Source organism: Hemiscyllium ocellatum, chromosome 35, assembly GCF_020745735.1.
Source record: "Hemiscyllium ocellatum isolate sHemOce1 chromosome 35, sHemOce1.pat.X.cur, whole genome shotgun sequence".
Classification (NCBI taxonomy): domain Eukaryota; kingdom Metazoa; phylum Chordata; class Chondrichthyes; order Orectolobiformes; family Hemiscylliidae; genus Hemiscyllium; species Hemiscyllium ocellatum.
In genome coordinates this window covers 3655961-3681718 of record NC_083435.1, presented here as the reverse complement: position 1 = coordinate 3681718, position 25758 = coordinate 3655961, and the positions used below count along the sequence as shown (strand labels likewise).

General features: G+C 56.0%; 1 protein-coding gene across 2 annotated transcripts in view; it reads left to right on the top strand.

Moving 5' to 3' along the window:
• LOC132832836 (heme-binding protein 2-like) overlaps positions 1-20163 on the top strand; it is a 48116-nt gene extending 27953 nt beyond the window's left edge. For both annotated transcript variants that reach the window (XM_060851011.1, XM_060851012.1), the window contains exons 5-7: positions 3305-3438; positions 13663-13820; positions 19858-20163. In XM_060851011.1, the coding sequence (XP_060706994.1) occupies positions 3305-3438; positions 13663-13820; positions 19858-19948 (383 nt within the window). In that variant the 3' untranslated portion in view covers positions 19949-20163. The remainder of the gene's footprint in view (positions 1-3304; positions 3439-13662; positions 13821-19857) is intronic.
• Positions 20164-25758: the final 5595 nt, after the last annotated feature.

The window sequence follows — 25758 nt, the reverse complement described above, 5'->3', positions numbered from 1 at the left end:
CACAGTGATATTTAACCAGGTCACAGTGATAGATATCCAGGTCACAGTGATAGATAACCAGGTCACGGTGACATAAAACCCGGTCACAGTGATAGATAACCAGGTCACGGTGATATATCACCAGGTCACGGTGATATAAAGCCAGATCACAGTGATATGTGACCAGGTCACGGTGATAGATAATCATGTCACAGTGATACATAACCAGGTCATGGTGATAAATTACCAGGTCACAGTGATATAAAACCAGGTCACGGTGATATATAACCAGGTCACGGTGATATAAAGCCAGGTCACAGTGATATGTGACCAGGTCACGGTGATAGATAATCATGTCACAGTGATAGATAACCAGTTCACGGTGATAGATAACCAGGTCACGGTGATATAAAACCAGGTCACAGCGATATCTAACCAGGTCATGGTGATAGATAACCAGGTCATGGTGACATATAACCATGTCACAGTGATATATAACCAGGTCACGGTGATAGATAACCAGGTCACAGTGATATAAAACCAGGTCACGATGATACATGACCAGGCCGCGGTGATAGATTACCAGGTAACAGTGATAGATAACCAGTTCACGGTGATAAATAACCAGGTCACGGTGATATAAAACCAGCTCACAGAGATATATAACCAGGTCATGGTGATAAATAACCAGCTCACAGAGATATATAACCAGGTCACAGTGATAAATAACCAGGTCACGGTGATAAATAACCAGGTCACAGAGATATATAACTAGGTCACAGTGATATAGAACCTGTCACAGTGATATTTAACCAGGTCACAGTGATATAAAACCAGGTCACGGTGATATAAAACCACGTCACGATGATATATAACCAACTCGCAGTGATAGATAACCAGTTCACGGTGATAAATAACCAGGTCACGGTGATATAAAATCAGGTCACAGTGATATATAACCAGATCACGGTGATAGATAACCAGGTCACAGTGATAGATAACCAGGTCATGGTAATATGAAACCAGGTCACAGTGATATATAACCAGTTCATGGTGATAGATAACCAGGCCACAGTGATAGATAACCAAGTCACGGTGATAAATTACCAGGTCACAGTGATATAAAACCAGGTCACAGTGATATATAACCAGGTCACAGTGATAGATAACCAGGTCATGGTGATAAATTACCAGGTCACGGTGATATAAAACCACGTCACGATGATATATAACCATGTCACAGTGATAGATAACCAGGTAACAGTGATAGATAACCAGTTCACGGTGATAAATAACCAGGTCATGGTGATATAAAATCAGGTCACAGTGATATATAACCAGATCACGGTGATAGATAACTAGGTCACTGTGATATATAACCCGGTCATGGTGATAGATAACCAGGTCATGGTGATATTTAACCAGGTCACAGTGATATATAACCAGGTCCACGTGATATAAAATGAGGTCACAGTGATATTTAACTAGATCACGGTGATAGATAACCAGGTCATGGTCATAGATAACCAGGTCACAGTGATAGAAAACCAGGCCATGATGATATATAAACAACTCGCAGTGATAGATAACCAGGTCACAGTGATAGATAACCAGGTCACGGTGATAGATAACCAGGTCATGGTCATAGATAACCAGGTCACAGTGATAGATAACCAGGTCACGGTGATATATAACCAGGCCACGATGATATATAAACAACTCGCAGTGATAGATAACCAGGTCACAGTGATAGATAACCAGGTCACGGTGATAGATAACCAGGTCACGGTGATATATAACCAGGTCATGGTCATAGATAACCAGGTCACAGTGATAGAAAACCATGCCATAGTGATATAAAACCAGGCCATGATGATATATAAACAACTCGCAGTGATAGATAACCAGGTCACAGTGATAGATAACCAGGTCACGGTGATATATAACCAGGTTAGTGATATATAACTAGGTCACAGTGATATCTAACCAGGTCACAGTGATAGATAACCAGGTCACGGTGATATCTAACCAGGTCATGGTGATAGACAACCAGGTCACAGTGATATATAACCAGGTCACGGTGATAAATAACCAGGTCACAGTGATATATAACCAGGTTAGTGATATATAACTAGGTCACAGTGATATCTAACCAGGTCACAGTGATAGATAACCAGGTCACGGTGATATCTAACCAGGTCATGGTGATATCTAACCAGGTCACGGTGATGGATAACCAGGTCACGGTGATAGATAACCAGGTCATGGTGATAGATAACCAGATCATGGTGATATCTAACCAGGACACAGTGATATCTAACCAGGTCATGGTGATAGATAACCAGATCATGGTGATATCTAACCAGGTCACGGTGATGGATAACCAGGTCACGGTGATAGATAACCAGGTCATGGTGATAGATAACCTGATCATGGTGATATCTAACCAGGTCACGGTAATATCTAACCAGGTCACGGTGATAGATAACCAGATCATGGTGATATCTAACCAGGTCACAATTGTATCTAACCAGGTAATGGTGATAGATAACCAGGTCATGGTGATATCTAACCAGGTCACGGTGATCGATAACCAGATCATGGTGATATCTAACCAGGTCATGGTGATAGATAACCAGGTCATGGTGATATATAACCAGGTCATGATTGTATCTAACCAGGTAATGGTGATATCTAACCAGGTCATGGTGGTATCTAACCAGATCACAGTGATAGATAACCAGATCATGGTGATATCTAACCAGGTCACGGTGATAGATAACCAGGTCATGATGATCGATAACCAGATCATGGTGATATCTAACCAGGTCACAGTGATAGATAACCCCTGTTCGGCAGCGTTTGAATATTCTGGGCTTTTCCCAGGGTTGAAGTTTCAATTACAAGGGGGCACAGGGTCAAGGTGAGAGGGGGGGGGGGGGGAGTTTAAGGGAGATGTGCGAGGGAGGTATTTCACGCAGAGAGTGGGAGGAGCTGGAACACACTGTGTGAAGAGGGGGTGGGAACAGGCACGTTGGGGACATTTCAGAGGCAGCTGGGTGGTTCCATGGATAGGGAGGGAATAGAGGGATACGGACCGAATCAGGGCAGGAGGCTTATTGTCTAGTTCAGTCAGGCATGATGATCAGCACAGGCTCGGAGGGGCCGAATGGCCTGTTCCTGCGCTGGACACCTCTCCTGTTCCTCTGTAATCCAGTATATGTGACTCCAGTCCCCAATGAAGGGATTGCTGGTCCTGGGGCTGGGTTGAGCGATGGGTTGGCGGTACGTGGACCCTAACGGCATCTCCTTGGCTGTCTCTCAGGAATCCAAATTGAGAAGACAGTTCCTCAGGTGACCAGGTACCAATACCTGGACAGGAAACCCATCGCCACGGTGGTCTACATGATGCTGCCCAGGAGGTTCCAACGCAACCCACCCCTCCCAACAAACACCATGGTGAGTCTCCACGCTCCATCCAGGGAGAGTCCAGTCTGTCAGGGGAGAGTCCAGTCTGTCAGGGGAGAGTCCAGTCTGTCAGGGGAGGGCTCAGTCTGTCAGAGGACAGTCCAGTCTGACAGGGTAGAGTCCAGTCTGTCAGGGGAGAGTCCACTCTGTCAGGGGAGAGTGCAGTCTGTCAGGGGAGAGACCAGTCTGTCAGGGGAGAGCTCAGTCTGTCAGGGGAGAGCTCAGTCTGTCAGAGGAGAGTCCACTCTGTCAGGGGAGAGTCCACTCAGTCAGGGGAGAGTGCAATCGGTCAGGGGAGAGCTCAGTCTGTCAGGGGAGAGCTCAGTCAGTCAGGGAAGGGCTCAGTCTGTCAGGGGAGAGTCCACTCTGTCAGAGGAGAGTCCAGTCTGTCAGGGGAGAGCTCAGTCTGTCAGAGGAGAGTGCAGTCTGTCAGGGGAGAGTCCAGTCTGTCAGGGGAGAGTGCAATCTGTCAGGGGAGAGCTCAGTCTGTCAGGGGAGAGTGCAGTCTGTCAGGGGAGAGTCCAGTCTGTCAGGGGAGGGCTCAGTCTGTCAGGGGAGAGTCCAGTCGGTCAGGGGAGAGCTCAGTCTGTCAGAGGACAGTCCAGTCTGACAGGGGAGAGTCCAGTCTGTCAGGGGAGAGTGCAGTCTGTCAGGGGAGAGCTCAGTCTGTCAGGGGAGAGTCCAGTCTGTCAGGGGAGAGCTCAGTCTGTCAGGGGAGAGTCCAGCCTGTCAGGGGAGAGTGCAGTCTGTCAGGGGAGAGTCCAATCTGTCAGAGGAGAGTCCAGTCTGTCAGGGGAGAGCCCAGTCTGTCAGGGGAGAGCTCGGTCTGTCAGAGGAGAGTGCGTCTGTCAGGGGAGAGTGCGTCTGTCAGGGGAGAGTCCAGTATGTCAGGGGAGAGTCCAGTCTGTCAGGGGAGGGCTCAGTCTGTCAGGGGAGAGTCCAGTCCGTCAGGGGAGAGTCCAGTCTGTCAGGGAGAGTTCAGTCTGTCAGGGGAGAGTCCAGTCTGTCAGGGGAGAGTGCACTCTGTCATGGGAGAGTCCAGTCTGTCAGAGGAGAGGGCAGTCTGTCAGGGGAGAGCCCAGTCTGTCAGGGGAGAGTCCAGTCTGTCAGGGGAGAGCTCAGTCTGTCAGGGGAGAGTCCAGTCTGTCAGGGGAGAGGGCAGTCTGTCAGGGGAGAGTCCAGTCTGTCAGGGGAGAGTCCAGTCTGTCAGGGGAGAGTCCAGTCTGTCAGGGGAGAGTGCAATCTGTCAGGGGAGAGCTCAGTCTGTCAGGGGAGAGTGCAGTCTGTCAGGGGAGAGTCCAGTCTGTCAGGGGAGGGCTCAGTCTGTCAGGGGAGAGTCCAGTCGGTCAGGGGAGAGTGCAGTCTGTCAGGGGAGAGCTCAGTCTGTCAGAGGACAGTCCAGTCTGACAGGGTAGAGTCCAGTCTGTCAGGGGAGAGTGCAGTCTGTCAGGGGAGAGCTCAGTCTGTCAGGGGAGAGTCCAGTCTGTCAGGGGAGAGCTCAGTCTGTCAGGGGAGAGTCCAGCCTGTCAGGGGAGAGTGCAGTCTGTCAGGGGAGAGTCCAATCTGTCAGAGGAGAGTCCAGTCTGTCAGGGGAGAGTCCAGTCTGTCAGGGGAGAGTTCAGTCTGTCAGGGGAGAGCCCAGTCTGTCATGGGAGAGTCCAGTCTGTCAGGGGAGAGTCCAGTCTGTCAGGGGAGAACTCAGTCTGTCACGGGAGGGCTCAGTCTGTCAGGGGAGAGTCCAGCCTGTCAGGGGAGAGTCCACTCTGTCAGGGGAGAGTCCAGTCTGTCAGGGGAGGGCTCAGTCTGTCAGGGGAGAGTCCAGTCTGTCAGTGGAATGCTCAGTCTGTCGGGGAGATTCCAGTCTGTCAGGGAGAGTTCAGTCTGTCAGGGGAGAGTCCGGTCTGTCAGGGGAGAGCCCAGTCTGTCAGTGGAGAGCTCAGTCTGTCAGGGAGAGTCCAGTCTGTCAGGGAGAGTTCAGTCTGTCAGGGGAGAGTCCAGTCTGTCAGGGGAGAGCCCAGTCTGTCAGGGGAGAGCTCAGTCTGTCAGGGAGAGTCCAGTCTGTCAGGGGAGAGTCCGGTCTGTCAGGGGAGAGTCCAGTCTGTCAGAGGAGAGTGCAGTCTGTCAGGAGAGAGCTCAGTCTGTCAGGGGAGAGTCCGGTCTGTCAGGGGAGAGTCCAGTCTGTCAGAGGAGAGTGCAGTCTGTCAGGGGAGAGCTCAGTCTGTCAGGGGAGAGTTCAGTCTGTCAGGGGAGAGTCCGGTCTGTCAGGGGAGAGTCCAGTCTGTCAGAGGAGAGTGCAGTCTGTCAGGAGAGAGCTCAGTCTGTCAGGGGAGAGTCCAGTCTGTCAGGGGAGAGTGCAATCTGTCAGGGGAGAGCTCAGTCTGTCATGGGAGAGTCCAGTCTGTCAGGGGAGAGTCCAGTCTGTCAGGGGAGAGTCCAGTCTGTCACGGGAGGGCTCAGTCTGTCAGGGGAGAGTCCAGTCTGTCAGGGGAGAGTCCACTCTGTCAGGGGAGAGTCCAGTCTGTCAGGGGAGGGCTCAGTCTGTCAGGGGAGAGTCCAGTCTGTCAGTGGAATGCTCAGTCTGTCAGGGAGAGTCCAGTCTGTCAGGGAGAGTTCAGTCTGTCAGGGGAGAGTCCAGTCTGTCAGGGGAGAGCCCAGTCTGTCAGGGGAGAGCTCAGTCTGTCAGGAGAGAGTCCACTCTGTCGGGGGAGAGTGCAATCTGTCAGGGGAGAGCTCAGTCTGTCAGGGGAGAGTGCAGTCTGTCAGGGGAGAGCTCAGTCAGTCAGGGGAGGGCTCAGTCTGTCAGGGGAGAGTCCACTCTGTCAAAGGAGAGTCCAGTCTGTCAGGGGAGAGCTCAGTCTGTCAGAGGAGAGTGCAGTCTGTCAGGGGAGAGTCCAGTCTGTCAGGGGAGAGTGCAATCTGTCAGGGGAGAGCTCAGTCTGTCAGGGGAGAGTGCAGTCTGTCAGGGGAGAGTCCAGTCTGTCAGGGGAGGGCTCAGTCTGTCAGGGGAGAGTCCAGTCGGTCAGGGGAGAGTGCAGTCTGTCAGGGGAGAGCTCAGTCTGTCAGAGGACAGTCCAGTCTGACAGGGTAGAGTCCAGTCTGTCAGGGGAGAGTGCAGTCTGTCAGGGGAGAGCTCAGTCTGTCAGGGGAGAGTCCAGTCTGTCAGGGGAGAGCTCAGTCTGTCAGGGGAGAGTCCAGCCTGTCAGGGGAGAGTGCAGTCTGTCAGGGGAGAGTCCAATCTGTCAGAGGAGAGTCCAGTCTGTCAGGGGAGAGCCCAGTCTGTCAGGGGAGAGCTCGGTCTGTCAGAGGAGAGTGCGTCTGTCAGGGGAGAGTGCGTCTGTCAGGGGAGAGTCCAGTATGTCAGGGTAGACCTCGGTCTGTCAGGGGAGAGTTCAGTCTGTCATGGGACAGCTCAGTCCGTCAGGGGAGAGTCCAGTCTGTCAGGGGAGAGTCTAGTCTCTCAGGGGAGAGCTCAGTCTGTCACGGGAGAGTCCAGTCTGTCAGGGGAGAGTGCACTCTGTCATGGGAGAGCCCAGTCTGTCAGAGGAGAGGGCAGTCTGTCAGGGGAGAGCGCAGTCTGTCAGGGGAGAGTCCAGTCTGTCAGGGGAGAGTCCAGTCTGTCAATGGACAGTACAGTCTGTCAGGGGAGAGTCCAGTCTGTCAATGGACAGTCCAGTCTGTCAGGGGAGAGCTCAGTCTGTCAGGGGAGAGTCCAGTCTGACAGGGGAGAGCTCAGTCTGTCAGGGGAGAGTCCAGTCTGTCAGGGGAGAGCTCAGTCTGTCAGGGGAGAGTTCAGTCTGTCAGGGGAGAGCCCAGTCTGTCATGGGAGAGTCCAGTCTGTCAGGGGAGAGTTCAGTCTGTCAGGGGAGAGCCCAGTCTGTCAGGGGAGAGCCCAGTCTGTCATGGGAGAGTCCAGTCTGTCAGGGGAGAGTCCAGTCTGTCAGGGGAGAACTCAGTCTGTCACGGGAGGGCTCAGTCTGTCATGGGAGAGTCCAGTCTGTCAGGGGAGAGCCCAGTCTGTCACGGGAGGGCTCAGTCTGTCAGGGGAGAGTCCAGTCTGTCAGGGGAGAGTCCACTCTGTCAGGGGAGAGTCCAGTCTGTCAGGGGAGGGCTCAGTCTGTCAGGGGAGAGTCCAGTCTGTCAGTGGAATGCTCAGTCTGTCGGGGAGAGTCCAGTCTGTCAGGGAGAGTTCAGTCTGTCAGGGGAGAGTCCGGTCTGTCAGGGGAGAGCCCAGTCTGTCAGGGGAGAGCTCAGTCTGTCAGGGAGAGTCCAGTCTGTCAGGGAGAGTTCAGTCTGTCAGGGGAGAGTCCGGTCTGTCAGGGGAGAGTCCAGTCTGTCAAGGGAGGATCCAGTCTGTCAGGGGAGGGTCCAGTCTGTCAGGGGAGAGTCCAGTCTGTCGGGGAGAGTCCAGTCTGTCAGGGAGAGTTCAGTCTGTCAGGGGAGAGTCCAATCTGTCAGGGGAGAGTCCAGTCTGTCAAGGGAGAATGCAGTCTGTCAGGGGAGAGCTCAGTCTGTCAGGGGAGAGTCCGGTCTGTCAGGGGAGAGTCCAGTCGGTCAGGGGAGAGTCCACTCTGTCAGGGGAGGGTCCAGTCTGCCAGGGGAGAGCGCAGTTTGTCAGGGGAGAGCGCAGTCTTTCAGGGGAGAGCCCAGTCTGTCAGGGGAGGGCTCAGTCTGTCAGGGGAGAGTCCAGTCTGTCAGTGGAGAGATCAGTCTGACAGGGGAGAGTCCAGTCTGTCAGGGGAGATTGCAGCCTGTCTGGGGAGAGTCCAATCTGTCATAGAGATGTACAGCACGGAAACAGACCCTTCGGTCCAACCCGTCCATGCTGACCCAGATATCCCAACCCAATCTAGTCCCACCTGCCAGCACCCGGCCCATATCCCTCCAAACCCTTCCTATTCATATACCCATCCAAATGCCTCTTAAATGTTGTAATTGTACCAGCCTCCACCACATCCTCTGGCAGCTCATTCCATACACGTACCACCCTCTGCGTGAAAAAGTTTCGCATCAGCCGCAAATGTGGAACCATCCCCTGCACAGCAAGATCCCGGTAATTAATAAATATCAGGAAAAGCAACGCTGGTCCCTGGGGAACTCGTCCACGTTCCTTCCTGGAGCCTAGAATCCATCAGTTGGCGTTTACTGTCTGTCTCCCATCACTCAGACAATCTCGTCTCTCTGTCTGTCTCAGTCCACTTTGCGAGGAAGTTCCCTCGCGTTTCTGTCACGTGGCTGTCGATTGTTGGATGGAAGGTTTCCCATGTACACCACATCCACAACCTCACCCTCTCCAGCAAACGTCCCCTGTAGGAACCCGAAACAACTCACCTGCCTCCACGGGCTTGTTAATCTAACCCAAAGTCGTTCCTCCCGGGACGGTCCCACAGCACCGTGGCTCGGCTGACGGGTCTGTGATTGGAGGGACTATCTCTGCAGCCTTTCCTGAACAAGTCTGGAGGGTTTGCAGTTCTCCTGCTACCTCTGTCCCCCACCAGTGAAGACTGCAGCCTGACACTTGTCTCTGTGCTGTCTACAGTCACCAGGTCAACCCCACAATGAGTGGAGTTACCTTGTTCACAAATCCTGAAAAGCACAGACCGTTTGCAGAGTGTGCACTTGCTGCTGTGGTGGTGTCTAGCTGAGGAACGCAGCTGTCTGTGTTCTTATCATCTTCCCCACCCCACCTTTCCATTATATCATTAGTGGGGAAACTGTCAGACACACAGCAGGGTGTATGCTGGGGTTTCTTCATTATCTCACTATACAGAGACCACAAGTTATTTGTCAGCAGTTACTGTCTGCCCCAGCACTGGATGTGTCAAGTTGCTCAATGTCATCACAGCCGCGAGTCACGCTGTTTGTAACTTGCTGGAGAAATTCGGCAGGTCTGCCAGCCTCTGTGGAGGGAGAGACCAGGGACGGGTACCATTTCGAGTCCAGTTCTGAAGATGTGTCACACTGCACTCGAAATGCTAACTCTGTTTCTCTCTCTCTCTCTCTCTCTCTATCTCTCGCTCTCTCTTGCTCTCTCTCCACAGATGGAACCACATTGTCATACGGCACAGAATCAGACCCTTCGGCCCAACCAGTCCATGCCGACCATAATCCCAAAGGAAACTAGTCCCACCTGCCTGCTCCTGGTCCATAGCCCTCCAAACCTTTCCCATTCATGTTCCTATCCAGAAGTCTTTTCAACATTGTCCATCCACCATTACCTCAGACAGCTCAGTCCACACATGGACCACTCTCTGTGTAAAGATGTTGACTGTCATTTCTCTTTTATATCTTTCCCCTCTCACCCTAAACCTATGCCCTCTAGTTCTGGACTCCCCAACCCCAGGGAAAAGACTTTGCCTATTTACCCTATCCATGCCCCTCATAATTTTGTAAACCTCTATAAGGTCACCCCTCAGCCTCCGACGCTCCAGGGAAAACAGCCCCAGCCTGTTCAGCCTCTCCCTGTAGCTCAGATCCTCCAACCCTGGCATCACCCTTGTAAATCTTTTCTGAGCCCTTTCAAGTTTCACAACATCTTTCCGATAGGAAGGAGACCAGAATTGCACGCAATATTCCAACAGTGACCTACCCAATGTCCTGTACAGCCACAACATGACCTCCCAACTCCTGTACTCAATACTCTGACCAATAAAGGAAAGCATACCAAACGCCTTCTTCACTATCCTATCTACCTGTGACTCCACTTTCAAGGAGCTATGAACCTGCACTCCAAGGTCTCTTTGTTCAGCAACACTCCCTAGGACCTTACCATTAAGTGTATAAGTCCTGCTAAGATTTGCTTTCCCAAAATGCAGCACCTCGCATTTATCTGAATTAAACTCCATCTGCCACTTCTCAGCCCATTGGCCCATCTGGTCCAGATCCTGTTGTAATCTGAGGTAACCCTCTTCGCTGTCCCACTACACCTCCAATTTTGGTGTCATCTGCAAACTTACTAACTGTACCTCTTATGCTCACATCCAAATCATTTCTGTAAATGACAAAAAGTAGTGGACCCAGCACCGATCCTTGTGGCACTCCACTGGTCACAGGCCTCCAGTCTGAAAAACAACCCTCCACCACCACCCTCTGTCTTCTACCTTTGAGCCAGTTCTGTATCCAAATGGCTAGTTCTCCCTGTATTCCATGAGATCTAACCTTGCTAATCAGTCTCCCATGGGGAACCCTGTTGAATGCCTTACTGAAGTCCACATAGATCACATCTACTGCTCTGTCCTCAGCAATCCTCTTTGTTACTTCTTCAAAAATCTCAGTCAAGTTTGTGAGTCATGATTTCCCACGCACAAAGCCATGTTGACTATCCTTAATCAGTCCTTGCCTTTCCAAATACATGTACATTCTGTCCCTCCGGATTCCCTCCAACAACTTGCCCACCCCCGAGGTCAGACTCACTGGTCTATAGTTCCCTGGCTTGTCCTTACCACCCTTCTTAAACAGTGGCACCACGTTAGCCAACCTCCAGTCTTCCGGCACCTCACCTGTGACTATCGATGATACAAATATCTCAGCAAGAGGCCCAGACTGTGAGAGAGGGAGGGAGAGTGTGAGGGAGGGAGAGTGTGAGGGAGGAGAGTGTGAGGGAGGGAGAGAGTGAGGGAGGGAGAGGGTGAGGGAGGGAGAGTGTGAAGGAGGGAGAGGGTGAGGGAGGGAGAGGGTGAGGGAGGGAGAGTGTGAGAGAGGGAGAGTGTGAGGGAGAGAGAGTGTGAGGGAGGGAGACATGTGAGGGAGGGAGAGTGTGAGGGAGGGAGAGTGTGTGGGAGGGAGAGTGTGAGGGAGGAGAGGGTGAGGGAGGGAGAGTGTGAGGGAGGGAGAGTGTGAGGGAGGGAGAGTGTGAGGGAGGAGAGTGTGAGGAGGGAGAGTGTGAGGGAGGGAGAGTGTGAGGGAGGGAGAGTGTGAGGGAGGGACAGTGTGGGGGAGGGAGAGTGTGGGGGAGGGAGAGTGCGGGGGAGGGGAGTGTGAGGGAGGGAGAGTGTGAGGGAGGGAGAGTGTGAGGGAGGGGAGTGTGAGGGAGGGAGAGTGTGAGGGAGGAGAGTGTGAGGGAGGGAGAGTGTGAGGGAGGGAGAGTGTGAGGGAGGGGAGTGTGAGGGAGGGAGAGTGTGAGGGAGGAGAGTGTGAGGGAGGGAGAGTGTGAGGGAGGGGAGTGTGAGGGAGGGAGAGTGTGAGGGAGGGAGAGTGGGAGGGAGGGTGTGAGGGAGGGAGAGTGTGAGGGAGGAGAGTGTGAGGGAGGGAGAGTGTGAGGGAGGGAGAGTGTGAGGGAGGAGAGTGTGAGGGAGGGAGAGTGTGAGGGAGGAGAGTGTGAAGGAGGAGAGTGTGAGGGAGGGAGAGTGTGAGGGAGGGGAGAGTGTGAGGGAGGGAGAGTGTGAGAGAGGAAGAGTGTGAGGGAGGAGAGTGTGAGGGAGGGAGAGTGTGAGGGAGGAGGGTGTGAGGGAGAGAGAGTGTGAGGGAGGGAGAGTGTGAGGGAGGGAGAGTGTGAGGGAGGGAGAGTGTGAGGGAGGAGGGTGTGAGGGAGAGAGAGTGTGAGGGAGGGAGAGTGTGAGGGAGGAGAGTGTGAGGGAGGGAGAGTGTGAGGGAGGGAGAGTGTGAGGGAGGGAGAGTGTGAGGGAGGGAGTGTGTGAGGGAGGAGAGTGTGAGGGAGGAGAGTGTGAGGGAGGGAGAGTGTGAGGGAGGGAGTGTGTGAGGGAGGGAGAGTGTGAGGGAGGAGAGTGTGAGGGAGGGAGAGTGTGAGGGAGGAGAGTGTGAGGAAGGGAGGGAGATGATGAGTGGGGGGAGTGTGAGTGGGTCAGCACAATGTGCCACATTCCCAGGAAGCACAGAATCTTCACGATCACCGATCCCGGTTACCTAACCCCATTCCCAGCCCCATTCCCAATCCCATTCCCAGTCCCATTCCCGATCCCATTCCCAGACCCATTCCCGGCCCCATTCCCAGTCCCATTCCCAGCCCCATTCCCAGTCCCATTCCCGGACCCATTCCCGGCCCCATTCCCAGCCCCATTCCCAGTCCCATTCCCATTCCCGATCCCATTCCCAGACCCATTCCCAGCCCCATTCCCAGACCCATTCCCGGCCCCATTCCCAGCCCCATTCCCGGACCCATTCCCGGCCCCATTCTCAGCCCCATTCCCAGTCCCATTCCCAGTCCCATTCCCGATCCCATTCCCAGACCCATTCCCGGCCCCATTCCCAGACCCATTCCCGGCCCCATTCCCGGCCCCATTCCCAGTCCCATTCCCAGTCCTATTCCTGGCCCCATTACCGGTCCCATTCCCGATCCCATTCCCAGTCCTATTCCTGGCCCCATTCCCGGTCCCATTCCCGGTCCCATTCCCAGTCCTATTCCTGGCCGCATTCCCGGTCCCATTCCCGGCCCCATTCCCTGCCCCATTCCCGGCCCCATTCCCGGTCCCATTCCCAGCCCCATTCCCGGACCCATTTCCCGGTCCCCTTTCCGGACAGATTCCCACTCCCATTCCCAGTCCCATTCCCGGCCCCATTCCCGGCCCCATTCCCAGCCCCATTCCCAGTCCCATTCCCATTCCCGATCCCATTCCCAGACCCATTCCCAGACCCATTCCCAGACCCATTCCCGGCCCCATTCCCAGCCCCATTCCCGGACCCATTCCCAGCCCCATTCTCAGCCCCATTCCCAGTCCCATTCCCAGTCCCATTCCCGATCCCATTCCCAGACCCATTCCCGGCCCCATTCCCAGACCCATTCCCGGCCCCATTCCCGGCCCCATTCCCAGTCCCATTCCCAGTCCTATTCCTGGCCCCATTACCGGTCCCATTCCCGATCCCATTCCCGGCCCCATTCCCAGTCCTATTCCTGGCCCCATTCCCGGTCCCATTCCCGGCCCCATTCCCTGCCCCATTCCCGGCCCCATTCCCGGTCCCATTCCCAGCCCCATTCCCGGACCCATTTCCCGGTCCCCTTTCCGGACAGATTCCCACTCCCATTCCCAGTCCCTTTCCTGGCCTCATTCCCCGTCCAATTCCCAGTCCGTTCTCCGGCCCCATTCCCTGTCCCATTCCTGGCCCCTTCCCCGGCCCCATTCCCTGTCCCATTCCCGACCCCATTCTCTGCCCCATTCCCGACCCCATTCCCAACCCCTTACCAGGCCCTATTCCCGGCCCCATTCCCAGCCCTGTTCCTATCTCCCGTTCCTGGCCTGTCCTGACTGTGGATTCCCGTTCCAGGTTTTCCTGACTCAGTTCCCTGCGCTGACCATGTTTGTGAAAACCACCAGATCCTGGTTAACCTCCCTCCTGCCGCACGCTCAGGAACTCCTGGAGGATCTACTCAGGCAGAGCGAGGCCTTCATCGCAGATCGCTTCTACATCGCGGAATACTCCGGGTAAGGTCATGGGAACACGGACACGGGATCACAGACACGGGAACATGGACACGGGAACATGGGATCACTGGGCACGGGAACACGGACATGGGAACACGGGAACATGGACACGGGAACATGGGATCACGGGGCATGGGAACACAGGCACGGGAACACGGACACGGGAACACGGACATGGGAATACGGACACTGGAACGTGGGATCACTGGGCACGGGAACAAGGACATGGGAACATGGGATCACGGGGCACGGGAACACAGACATGGGAACACGGGAACACGGACACAAGAACAAGGACATGGGAACATGGGATCACTGGGCACGGGAACATGGACATGGGAACACGGGGCACGGGAACACGGACACGGGAACAAGGACATGGGAACATGGGACCACTGGGCACGGGAACACGGACATGGGAACACTGGAACACGGACACGGGAACAAGGACATGGGAACATGGGATCACTGGGCACGGGAACATGGACACGGGACCACTGGGCACGGGAACACGGACACAGGAACACGGGAACACGGACACAGGAACAAGGACATGGGAACATGGGATCACTGGGCACGTGAACACGGACACAGAAACACAGGAACACTGACATGGGAACATGGAAAAGGGCACAGGAACATGGAAAAGGGCACAGGAACATGGAAAAGGGCACAGGAACATGGACACAGGGCATGGAAACACGGGACACAGGAACGCGGACACGGGAACAAGGACATGGGAACATGGGATCACTGGGCATGGGAACACGGACATGGGAACAAGGGGCACGGAAACATGGACACGGGAACATGGACACGGGAACACGAGGCATGAGAACATGGACACGGGAACACGGACACAGAACACGAACACGGGAACATGGCAAAGGGCACAGGAACACGGACACAGGGCATGGATACATGGGACACAGGAACACGGTCATGGGAACAAGGATATGGGAACATGGGATCACTGGGCACGGGAACACGGACACGGAAACACGGACACGGGAACACAGAAAAGGGCACAGGAACACGGAAAAGGGCACATGAACATGGACACAGAGTATGGAAACACAGAACACAGGAACATGGACATGGGAACAAGGACATGGGAACATGGGATCACTGGGCACGGGAACACGGACATGGGAACACGGGCATGGGAACATGGGGCAAGGGAACATGGACACGGGAATATGGACACAGGAACATGGACACAAGAACACGGACATGGGAGCACGGACACGGGAATACAGATAAGGGTACATGGAACACAGACACAGGCATGGGGAACACAGAGTGTGGGGGAGGGGGGAATGGGGAATGCAGAGTGTGGGGGAGGGGGGAATGGGCAACACAGAGTGTGGGGGAGGGGGTGAATGGGGAACACAGAGTGTGGGGGAGGGGGGATTGGGCAACACAGAGTGTGGGGGAGGAGGGAATGGGGAACACAGAGTGTGGGGGAGGGGGTGAATGGGGAACACAGAGTGTGGGGGAGGGGGGATTGGGCAACACAGAGTGTGGGGGAGGGGGGAACACGGAGAGTGGGGGAGGGGGGAACACGGAGAGTGGGGGAGGGGGGAACACGGAGTGTGGGGGAGGGGGGAATGGGGAACACGGAGAGTGGGGGAGGGGGGAACACGGAGTGTGGGGGAGGGGGGAATGGGGAACACGGAGAGTGGGGGAGGGGGGAACACGGAGAGTGGGGGAGGGGGGAACACGGAGAGTGGGGTTATGGGAGGACCCATACCATTGCGCCATTGACCGTTCTGGGGGTGGGTGTCGGTGAGCAGGGTGCGACCCCACCCTCTATGCCCCACCCTCCTGCTGAATCTGATGGTGGTGGGAGGGTGATTATTGGTGTGGGGTGTGGGTGTGTGTGTGTGTGTGTATGGGTGTGTGTGTGGATGTGTGTGTGTGGGTGGATGTGTGTGGTGTGTGTGGGTGTGTGTGTGTGGGTGTGTGTGTGGGTGTGTGTGTGTGGGTGGATGTGTGTGGTGTGTGGGGGTGTGTGTGGGTGTGTGTGTGTGGGTGTGTGTGTGTGTGTGTGGGTGTGTGTGTGTGTGTGTGGGTGGATGTGGGTGGTGTGTGGGGGTGTGTGTGGGTGGGTGTGGGTGGGTGTGTGTGGGTGGATGTGGGTGGTGTGTGGGGGTGTGTGTGGGAGTGTGTGGGTGGGTGGATGTGTAGGGGGTGTGTGGGGGGTGTGTGCGTGGATGTGGGTGGTGTGTGGGGGTTGTGTGTGGGTGGGTGTGTGTGGTGGGTGGGTGTGTGTGTGTGTGTGTGGGTGTGTGTGGGTGGATGTGGATGGTGTGTGGGGATTAGTGTGGTGGTGTGTGGGGATGTTTGTGGGGGTGTGTGTGGGGGTGTGTGTGGGAGTGTGTGTGTGGGTGTGTGTGTGGGTGTGTGTGTGGGTGGGTGGATGTGTAGGGTGTGTGTGTGCGTGTGTGGGTGTATGTGTGGGTGGTGTGTGGGTGTGTGTGGGGGTGTGTGTGGGGGGTGTGTGTGCGTGGATGTGGGTGGTGTGTGGGTGTTTGTGGGGGAATGTGTGTGTGGGTGTGTGTGGGGGCATGTGTGTGGGTGGGTGTGTGGGGGTGTGTGTGGGGGGTATGTAAGGGGGTATGTGTGGGGGGTATGTAAGGGTGTGTGTGGGGGTATGTAAGGGGGTGTGTGGGGGGTATGTAAGGGGGTGTGTGGGGGGGTATGTAAGGTGGTGTGGTGGGGGTATGTAAGGGGGTGTGTGTGGGGGTATGTCGGGGGTGTGTTGGGGGGTTATGTGGGGGCTGTGTGTGGGGGAGTATGTGGGGGGTATGTGGGGTGTGTGGGGGGTATGTGGAGGGTGTGTGGGGGTGTTATGTGGGGGTCTTTGTGGGGGGGTATGTGGGGGTGTGTGTGGGGGTATGTGGAGGGTGTGTGGGGGTTATGTGGGGTGTGTGTGGGGGTATGTGGGGTGTGTGTGGGGGTATGTTGTGGGGGTATGTGGGGGGTGTGTGTGGGGGGTGTGTGTGGGGGTATGTGGGGTGTGTGGGGGTATGTGGGGTGTGTGTGGGGGTATGTTGTGGGGGTATGTGGGGGGTGTGTGTGGGGGAGTATGTGGGGGGGTATGTGGGGTGTGTGGGGGGTATGTGGAGGGTGTGTGGGGGTGTTATGTGGGGGCCTGTGTGGGGGGGTATGTGGGGGTGTGTGTGGGGGTATGTGGAGGGTGTGTGGGGGTTATGTGGGGTGTGTGTGGGGGTATGTGGGGTGTGTGTGGGGGTATGTTGTGGGGGTATGTGGGGGGTGTGTGTGGGGGGTGTGTGTGTGGGGTATGTGGGGTGTGTGTGGGGGTATGTGGGGTGTGTGTGGGGGTATGTTGTGGGGGTATGTGGGGGGTTGTGTGGGGGTGTGTGGGGGGTATGTGGAGGGTGTGTGGGGGGTTATGTGGGGGGGTATGTGGGGAGGGTGTGGGGTGTATGTTGGGGGTGTGTGGGGGGGTATGTGGGGGGTGTGGGGGGTGTGTGTGGGGGGTATGTGGGGGGTGTGTGGAGGGGTATGTGGGGGTGTATGTTGGGGGTGTGTGTGGGGGTATGTGGGGGGTGTGTGTGGGGGGGTATGTGGGGGGTGTGGGGCGTGTGTGGAGGGGTATGTGGGGGTGTATGTTGGGGGTGTGTGTGGGGGGTATGTGGGGGGTGTGTGGGGGCGTGTGGGGGGGTTATGTGGGGGGTGTGTGGGGGTGTGTGTGTGGGGGGGTATGTTGGGGTTGTGGGGGGGTATGGAAAGGGGTGTGTGTGGGGGTATGTGGGTGTGTGTGGGGGGTATGTGGGGGTGTGTGTGGGGGTGTTATGTGTCGGGGGTGTGTGTGGGGTGTGTGTGTGGGGGTTGTGTTGGGGGTGTGGGGGGTGTGTGTGTGGGGGGGTATGTGGGGTGTGTGTGTGGGGGATATGTGGGGTGTGTGTGGGGGTGTGTGTGTGGGGGGGTATGTGGGGTGTGTGTGGGGGGGTATGTGGTGGGTTCGTGGGGGGTATGTGGGGGGTGTGTGGGTGTGTGTGTGTGGGGGGGTATGTTGGGGGTGTGGGGAGTATGGAAAGGGGTGTGTGTGGGGGTATGTGGGTGTGTGTGTGGGGGTTATGTGGGGGGTGTGTGGGGGGGGTTATGTGTCGGGGGTGTGTGTGGGGGTGTGTGGGGGTGTGGGGGGTGTGTGTGGGGGGGTATGTGGGGTGTGTGTGTGGGGGATTATGTGGGGGGTGTGTGTGGGGAGTATGTGGGGGGTGTGTGTGGGGGGAATGTGGGGGGTGTGTGTGGGGGGGTATGTGGGGGGTTTGTGGGGGGTGTGTAAGGGTGTGTGTGGGGGGTATGTGGGGGGTGTGTGTGGGGGGGTATGTTGGGGGTGTGTGTGGGGTTATGTGGGGTGTGTGGGGGGGGGTGTGTGGGGGGTGTGTTGGGGGTGTGGGGGGGGTGTGTGGGGGGGGTATGTGGGGTGTGTGTGTGGGGGTATGTGGGGGGTGTGTGTGGAGGGTATGTTGGGGGTGTGGGGGGTATGGTGGGGGTGTGTGTGTGGGGTATGTGGGGGGTTATGTGGGGTGTGTGTGTGGGGGGTACGTGGGGTGTGTGTGTGGGGGTGTGTGTGGGGGTGTGTGTGTGGGGGGTGGTGTGGGGGTGTATGTGGGGGTGTGTGTGTGGGGGGGTATGTTGGGGGTGTGGGGGGTATATGGGAGGTGTGTGTGGGGTGTGTGTGTGGGGGGTATGTTGGGGGTGTGGGGGGTATGTTAGGGGTGTGTTTGTGTGTGTGTGTGGGGGTATGTTGGGTGTGTGGGGGTGTGTGTGGGGGGGGTATGTGGGGTGTGTGGGGTGTATGTAAGGGTGTGTGTGTGGGGTATGTGGGGGGTATGTTGGGGGTGTGTGGGGGTTTTGTGTGTGGGGGTATGTTGGGGGTGTGGGGGGGTATGTTGGGGGTATGTGGGTGTGTGTGGGGGGGGTATGTTGGGGGTGTGTGTGGGTGGTATGTGGGGGGTGTGTGGGGGGTGTGTGGGGGTATGTGTGGGGGGTATGTGTGGGGGGTATGTGGGGGGTGTGTGTGGGGGTATGGTGGGGGTGTGTGGGGGATTATGTGGGGTGTGTGTGGGGGGGGTATGTTGGGGGGGTGTGGGGGTGTGTGTATGGGGGTATATGTGGGGTGTGTGTGGGGGGTGTGTGGGGTTGTGTGTGGGGGGTATGTTGGGGGTGTGGGGGGTATGTGGGGGGTATGTTGGGGGTGTGGGGAATATTTTGGGGGTGTGTGGGGGGGTATGTGGGGGTGTGTGTGGGGGTGTGTGTGTGGGGGTATGTGTGGGGGGTATGTGTGGGGGTATGGTGGGGGTGTGTGGGGGGTTATGTGGGGTGTGTGTGGGGGGGTATGTTGGGGGTGTGGGGGTGTGTGTGTGGGGGTTTATGTGGGGTGTGTGTGGGGTGTGTGTGTGGGGGGTATGTTGGGGGTGTGGGGGGTATGTGGGGGGTATGTTGGGGGTGTGGGTGTGTGTGTGGGGGGGTATGTTGGGGGTGTGGGGGGTATGTTGGGGGTGTGTGGGGGTGTGTGTGCGGGGTATGTGGGGGGTGTGTGGGGTGTGTGTGTGGGTGTGTGTGGGGGTTTATGTGGGGTGTGTGTGGGGGTATGTAAGGGTGTGTGTGTGGGTGTGTGTGTGGGTGTGTGGGGGGGTTTATGTGGGGTGTGTGTGTGGGGTGTGTGTGTGGGTGTGTGTGTGGGTGTGTGTGTGGGGGTGTGTGTGTGGGTGTGTGTGTGGGGGTTTATGTGGGGGGTATGTTGGGTGTGTGTGGGTGTGTGTGTGTGTGGGTGTGTGTGTGGGGGTGTGTGTGGGTGTGTGTGTGGGGTGTGTGTGTGGGTGTGTGTGGGTGTGTGTGTGGGGTGTGTGTGGGGGTATGTAAGGGTGTGTGTGTGGGGTGTGTGGGTGTGGGTGTGTGTGTGTGGGTGTGTGTGTGGGTGTGTGTGTGGGGGTTGGTGAAGGTTGGTTAGCAGTGACTCTATGGACGGTCTGATTCACTGAGGATGCTGTCTCCTGTGTAGACCCCTGACCATCCTGAACCGTCACAATGAGATCTGGTACCTGAGCTCCGGCTATCCCCTGTGTGCATCGAGGTATAGCCGATGGTCCTGAAGACAGATACAGCCATCGGCCTACACAAGAGGAGCCGCCTCAAACATCAGCAGTTACTCATTCACCTTCACCTCCCCTTTCTCTCTCTCTGTCTGTCTGTCTGTCTGTGTCTGTCTCTCTCAGTCTCTCTCTCTATCTATCTCTCCCTGTCGCTATCTCATAGAGTCATAGAGATGTACAGCACGGAAACAGACCCTTCGGCCCAACCCATCCATGCTGACCAGATATCCCAACCCAATCTAGTCCCACCTGCCAGCACCCGGCCCATATCCCTCCAAACCCTTCCTATTCATATACCCATCCAAATGCCTTTTAAATGTTGTAATTGTACCAGCCTCCACCACTTCCTCTGGCAGCTCATTCCATACACGTACCACCCTCTGTGTGAAAAAGTTGCCCCTTAGGTCTCTTTTATATCTTTCCCCTCTCACCCTAAACCTATGACCCTCTAGTTCTGGACTCCCCCACCCCAGGGAAAAGACTTTGTCTATTTACCCTATCCATGTCCCTCATAATTTTGTAAACCTCTATAAGGTCACCCCTCAGCCTCCGACGCTCCAGGGAAAACAGCCCCAGCCTGTTCAGCCTCTCCCTGTAGCTCAGATCCTCCCCTAGTCTCACTCTCTTTCTCTCTTCCTCTCTCTCTCCCTCTCTCTCTCTCTGCCTCTCCTTCTCTCTCTCACTGTGTCTCTCCCTCTCTTTCTCCCTCTCTCTGTCTCTCTCTCTCTCTGCCTCTCCCTCTCTCTCTCTCTCTCTACCTCTCGTCCTCTCTCTCTCTCTCTCTACTTCTCCCTTTCTGTCTCTCTCTCTGTCTCTCTCTACCTCTCCCTCTCTCTCACACTCCCTCTCTCTGTCTCTCTCTACCTCTCCCTCCGTCTCTCTCCCTCCCTCTGTCTCTCCCGCTCTCTCGCTCCCTGACTCGTTCACACTCCCCACTGCCCAAATCTCTCTGTCCGTTGCAATGATGGGAAAACACCGGGAAATCTGGGATTTGTGGAGAGACCTGCTGCTCCTCACCATCAGTCTATCCTTTACCTCCACCACACCCCCACCCTGGTCATCGATCCCTCCATTGGGGTGGGGAGTGGGGAGGGAGGTCCCCTCCTGTCTAAGCCCTTCATCATTTTCTCGATTTCGTCCCCCCTCTACTCCATCAGAGAACCTGTACATCCCTGGGCACTATGGGACAATTCCCCATGGCCAATCCACCCTAACCTGCACATCCCTGGGCACTATGGGACAATTTCCCATGGCCAATCCACCCTAACCCGCACATCCCTGGGCACTATGGGACAATTTCCCATGGCCAATCCACCCTAACCTGCACATCCCTGGGCACTATGGGACAATTTCCCGTGGCCAATCCACCCTAACCTGCACATCCCTGGGCACTATGGGACAATTTCCCATGGCCAATCCACCCTAACCTGCACATCCCTGGGCACTATGGGACAATTCCCCATGGCCAATCCACCCTAACCTACACATCCCTGGGCACTATGGGACAATTTCCCATGGCCAATCCACCCTATCCTGCACATCCCTGGGCACTATGGGACAATTTCCCATGGCCAATCCACCCTAACCTGCACATCCCTGGGCACTATGGGACAATTTCCCATGGCCAATCCACCCTAACCTACACATCCCTGGGCACTATGGGACAATTTCCCATGGCCAATCCACCCTATCCTGCACATCCCTGGGCACTATGGGACAATTTCCCATGGCCAATCCACCCTGACCTACACATCCCTGGGCACTATGGGACAATTCCCATGGCCAATCCACCCTAACCTGCACATCCCTGGGCACTATGGGACAATTTCCCATGGCCAATCCACCCTATCCTGCACATCCCTGGGCACTATGGGACAATTTCCCATGGCCAATCCACCCTGACCTACACATCCCTGGGCACTATGGGACAATTCCCATGGCCAATCCACCCTAACCTGCACATCCCTGGGCACTATGGGACAATTTCCCATGGCCAATCCACCCTATCCTGCACATCCCTGGGCACTATGGGACAATTTCCCATGGCCAATCCACCCTGACCTACACATCCCTGGACTGTGGGAGGAAACCGGAGCACCCGGAGGAAACCCACGCAGACACGGGGAGAATATACAAACTCCCGAGGGTGGGATTGGACCCTGGCGCCATGAGGCAGCAGTGCTAACCCCTGAGTCACTGTGCCACCCCAGTCTGTCTGAGAAACCTCCTGTCGACCAGTTCCATTACATCCACAGCCTCCCGTACACAGGAAGACCAAAACTGCATGCTGTATTCGAGATGCGCTCTCACTAGTGACATGTGAGACTGAAACAGGCCACACGCGATGTTATGTCCAATTCCTCTCACAATAAAAGGCAGATCATGTTTCCGTGCACTGGAATCCCTAAGTCCCCCTGCACCTCACCGCTCCTCACTTTGGCAATTTAATGCTCTCGTTTTTCTTATTCTCCCTGCTAGACCACACAATCTCTGTTTCGCCCCACGTCCAACTGCTGTGTGCCAGATTACTCCCGCACGTGCTCCACCTGCCCTTTGTCAACTGATTCAGGGGGCGCGGGCAGCACTAGCCTGGCCTAGCACTCAGGTGCCTGTCCTTAGTTGTCCCTTGAGAGGGTGAGGGGTGAGCTGCAGTCCATTCAAAACCCTGCTCAGGACAGCAGCCCCCACCTCCATCCTCCCAAGGTTGCAGGGGCCGCTGGGGAGATGTGCGAGAACGACTCAGAGAACCTCCGGAAAAAATCCCATTCACAGTAACTTCCCCATCGATCTTTGTGCCATCTGAGAATTTCGCCAACGCGTCTTGGTGTCTTCATTTCAGCACTGACGGAAATTGGGAATAAGACGAGGACCCCAGCTCAGCACATCCTTCTCAGGAAAAGACCCATTCCGCTGTATCCTCTCTGTTTTCCACTGGTCAGCCTGTCTTCTCTCTGAGCTAATGGTATCCCTCAACCTTTAGCCTTTGACCTGGCACCTGGAATTCGAGTATTGTATGCCACTGTGTGTTAGTCCTTTGAAACCCTCCAATAAACCGATCTCCCTGTGACTTGAGTCTTCCCAATTATTTTGAGTTTTTGGATGAATTCCAGAAGGGGAGGGGAGAGAGACAGCCCTTGACATCGAGGCTGTATTTGGCCAAGTATTGGGGGGTAAACTCTCCGCTGGTCAGAGTCATACCCGGCACAAAGGAAGATGGTTGTGGTCGTGAAGGGTCGAACATCTCAGCTCCAGGACATCTCTGCAGGGCTCCCTCAGGGTAGTGTCTGAGGCCCAGCCATCAATGACCTTCCCTCCATCTTAAGGTCACCAATGATTGCCCAGTGTTCATTGCCATCCATCACTCTCAGATCCTGGAGCAGTCCGGGTCCAAATGCAGCAAGACCTGGACAATATCCAGGCTTAATCAGAGTGCTGCTGGAAAAACTCAGCAGGTCAGGCAGCATCCGAGGAGCAGGAACATCAACGTTTCGGGCAAAAGCCCTTCATCAGGAAGCCTCCAGGGTGGAGAGATGAATGGGGGGAGGGTGGGGTGGGGAGAAGGTAGCAAAGAGTACCAAAGAGGTGGATGGGGGTGGGGATGGAGGTGATAGGTCAGAGAGGAGGGTGGAGTGGATAGGTGGGAAAGGAGATAGGCAGGTAGGACAGGTCATGGGGACAGTGCTGAGCTGGAAGGTTGGAGCTGGGGTGAGGTGGGGGAGGGGAAATGAGGAAACTGTTGGAGCCCACATTGATGCCCTGGGGTTGAAGAGTTCCGAGGTGGAAGATGAGGCGTTCTTCCTCCAGGCGTCTGGTGGTGAGGGAGCGGCGGTGAAGGAGGCCCAGGACCTCCATGTCCTCGGCAGAGTGGGAGGGGGAGTTGAAATGTTGGGCCACGGGGCGGTGTGGTTGATTGGTGTGGTTGTCCCGGAGATGTTCCCTAAAGCGCTCTGCTAAGAGGCGCCCAGTCTCCCCAATGTAGAGGGGACCGCATCGGGAGCAACGGATACAATAAATGATATTAGTGGATGTGCAGATAAAACTCTGATGGATGTGGAAGGCTCCTTTAGGGCCTTGGATAGAGGTGAGGGAGGAGGTGTGGGCGCAGGTTTTACAGTTCCTGTGGTGGCAGGGGAAGGTGCCAGGATGGGAGGGTGGGTTGTAGGTGGGTGTGGACCTGACCAGGTAGTCACAGAGGGAACGGTCTTTGCAGAAGGTGGAAAGGGGTGGGGAGGGAAATATATCCCTGGTGGTGGGGTCCGTTTGGAGGTGGCGGAAATGTCGGCAGATGATTTGGTTTATGCGAAGGTTGGTAGGGTGGAAGGGGAGCACCAGGGGCGTTCTGTCCTTGTTATGGTTGGAGGGATGGGGTCTGAGGGCGGAGGTGCGGGATGTGGAGGAGATGCGTTGGAGGGCATCTTTAACCACGTGGGAAGGGAAATTGCGGTCTCTAAAGAAGGAGGCCATCTGGTGTGTTCTGTGGTAGAACTGGTCCTCCTGGGAGCAGATACGGCAGAGGTGGAGGAATTGGGAATACAGGATGGTAAGAGGGGGAGGGTGGTACAGAGAGAGAGAGGGCCGTACAGAGAGAGAGAGAGGGCCATACAGAGAGGGGGAGGGTGGTACAGAGAGAGAGAGGGCGGTACAGAGAGGGGGAAGGTGGTACAGAGAGAGAGAGGGTGGTACAGAGAGGGGGAGGGTGGTACAGAGAGAGAGGGTGGTACAGAGAGGGGGAGGGTGGTACAGAGAGAGAGGGTGGTACAGAGAGGGGGAGGGTGGTACAGAGAGAGAGAGAGGGGGTGGTACAGAGAGGGGGAGGGTGGTACAGAGAGAGAGAGAGGGTGGTACAGAGAGAGAGAGAGGGTGGTACAGAGAGAGAGAGAGAGAGGGTGGTACAGAGAGAGAGAGGGTGGTACAGGGAGAGAGAGGGTGGTACAGAGAGAGAGAGGGATGGTACAGAGAGGGTGAGGGTGGTACAGAGAGAGAGAGAGGGTGGTACAGAGAGAGAGAGAGAGAGAGGGTGGTACAGAGAGGGGGAGGGTGGTACAGAGAGAGAGAGGGATGGTACAGAGAGGGGGAGGGTGGCACAGAGAGAGAGAGGGATGGAACAGAGAGGGGGAGGGGGTGGTACTGAGAGAGAGAGGGTGGTACAGAGAGAGAGGGTGGTACAGGGAGAGAGAGGGTGGTACAGGGAGAGAGAGGGTGGTACAGAGACGGGGAGCGTGGTACAGAGAGGGGGTGGTACAGAGAGAGAGAGAGGGTGGTACAGAGAGGGGGAGCGTGGTACAGAGAGGGGGTGGTACAGAGAGAGAGAGGGTGGTACAGGGAGAGAGAGGGTGGTACAGGGAGAGAGAGGGTGGTACAGAGAGGGGCTGGTACAGAGAGAGAGAGGGGGTGGTACAGAGAGGGGGTGGTACAGAGAGAGAGAGAGGGTGGTACAGAGAGGGGGAGCGTGGTACAGAGAGGGGGTGGTACAGAGAGAGAGAGAGGGTGGTACAGGGAGAGAGAGGGTGGTACAGGGAGAGAGAGAGGGTGGTACAGGGAGAGAGAGGGTGGTACAGAGAGAGAGAGGGTGGTACAGAGAGAGAGAGGGTGGTACAGGGAGAGAGAGGGTGGTACAGAGAGGGGCTGGTACAGAGAGAGAGAGAGGGCGGTACAGAGAGGGGGAGGGTGGTACAGGGAGAGAGGGTGGTACAGAGAGGGTGAGGGTGGTACAGAGAGAGAGAGGGGGTGGTACAGAGAGGGGGAGGGTGGTACAGAGAGGGGGAGGGTGGTACAGAGAGAGAGAGGGTGGTACAGAGAGGGTGAGGGTG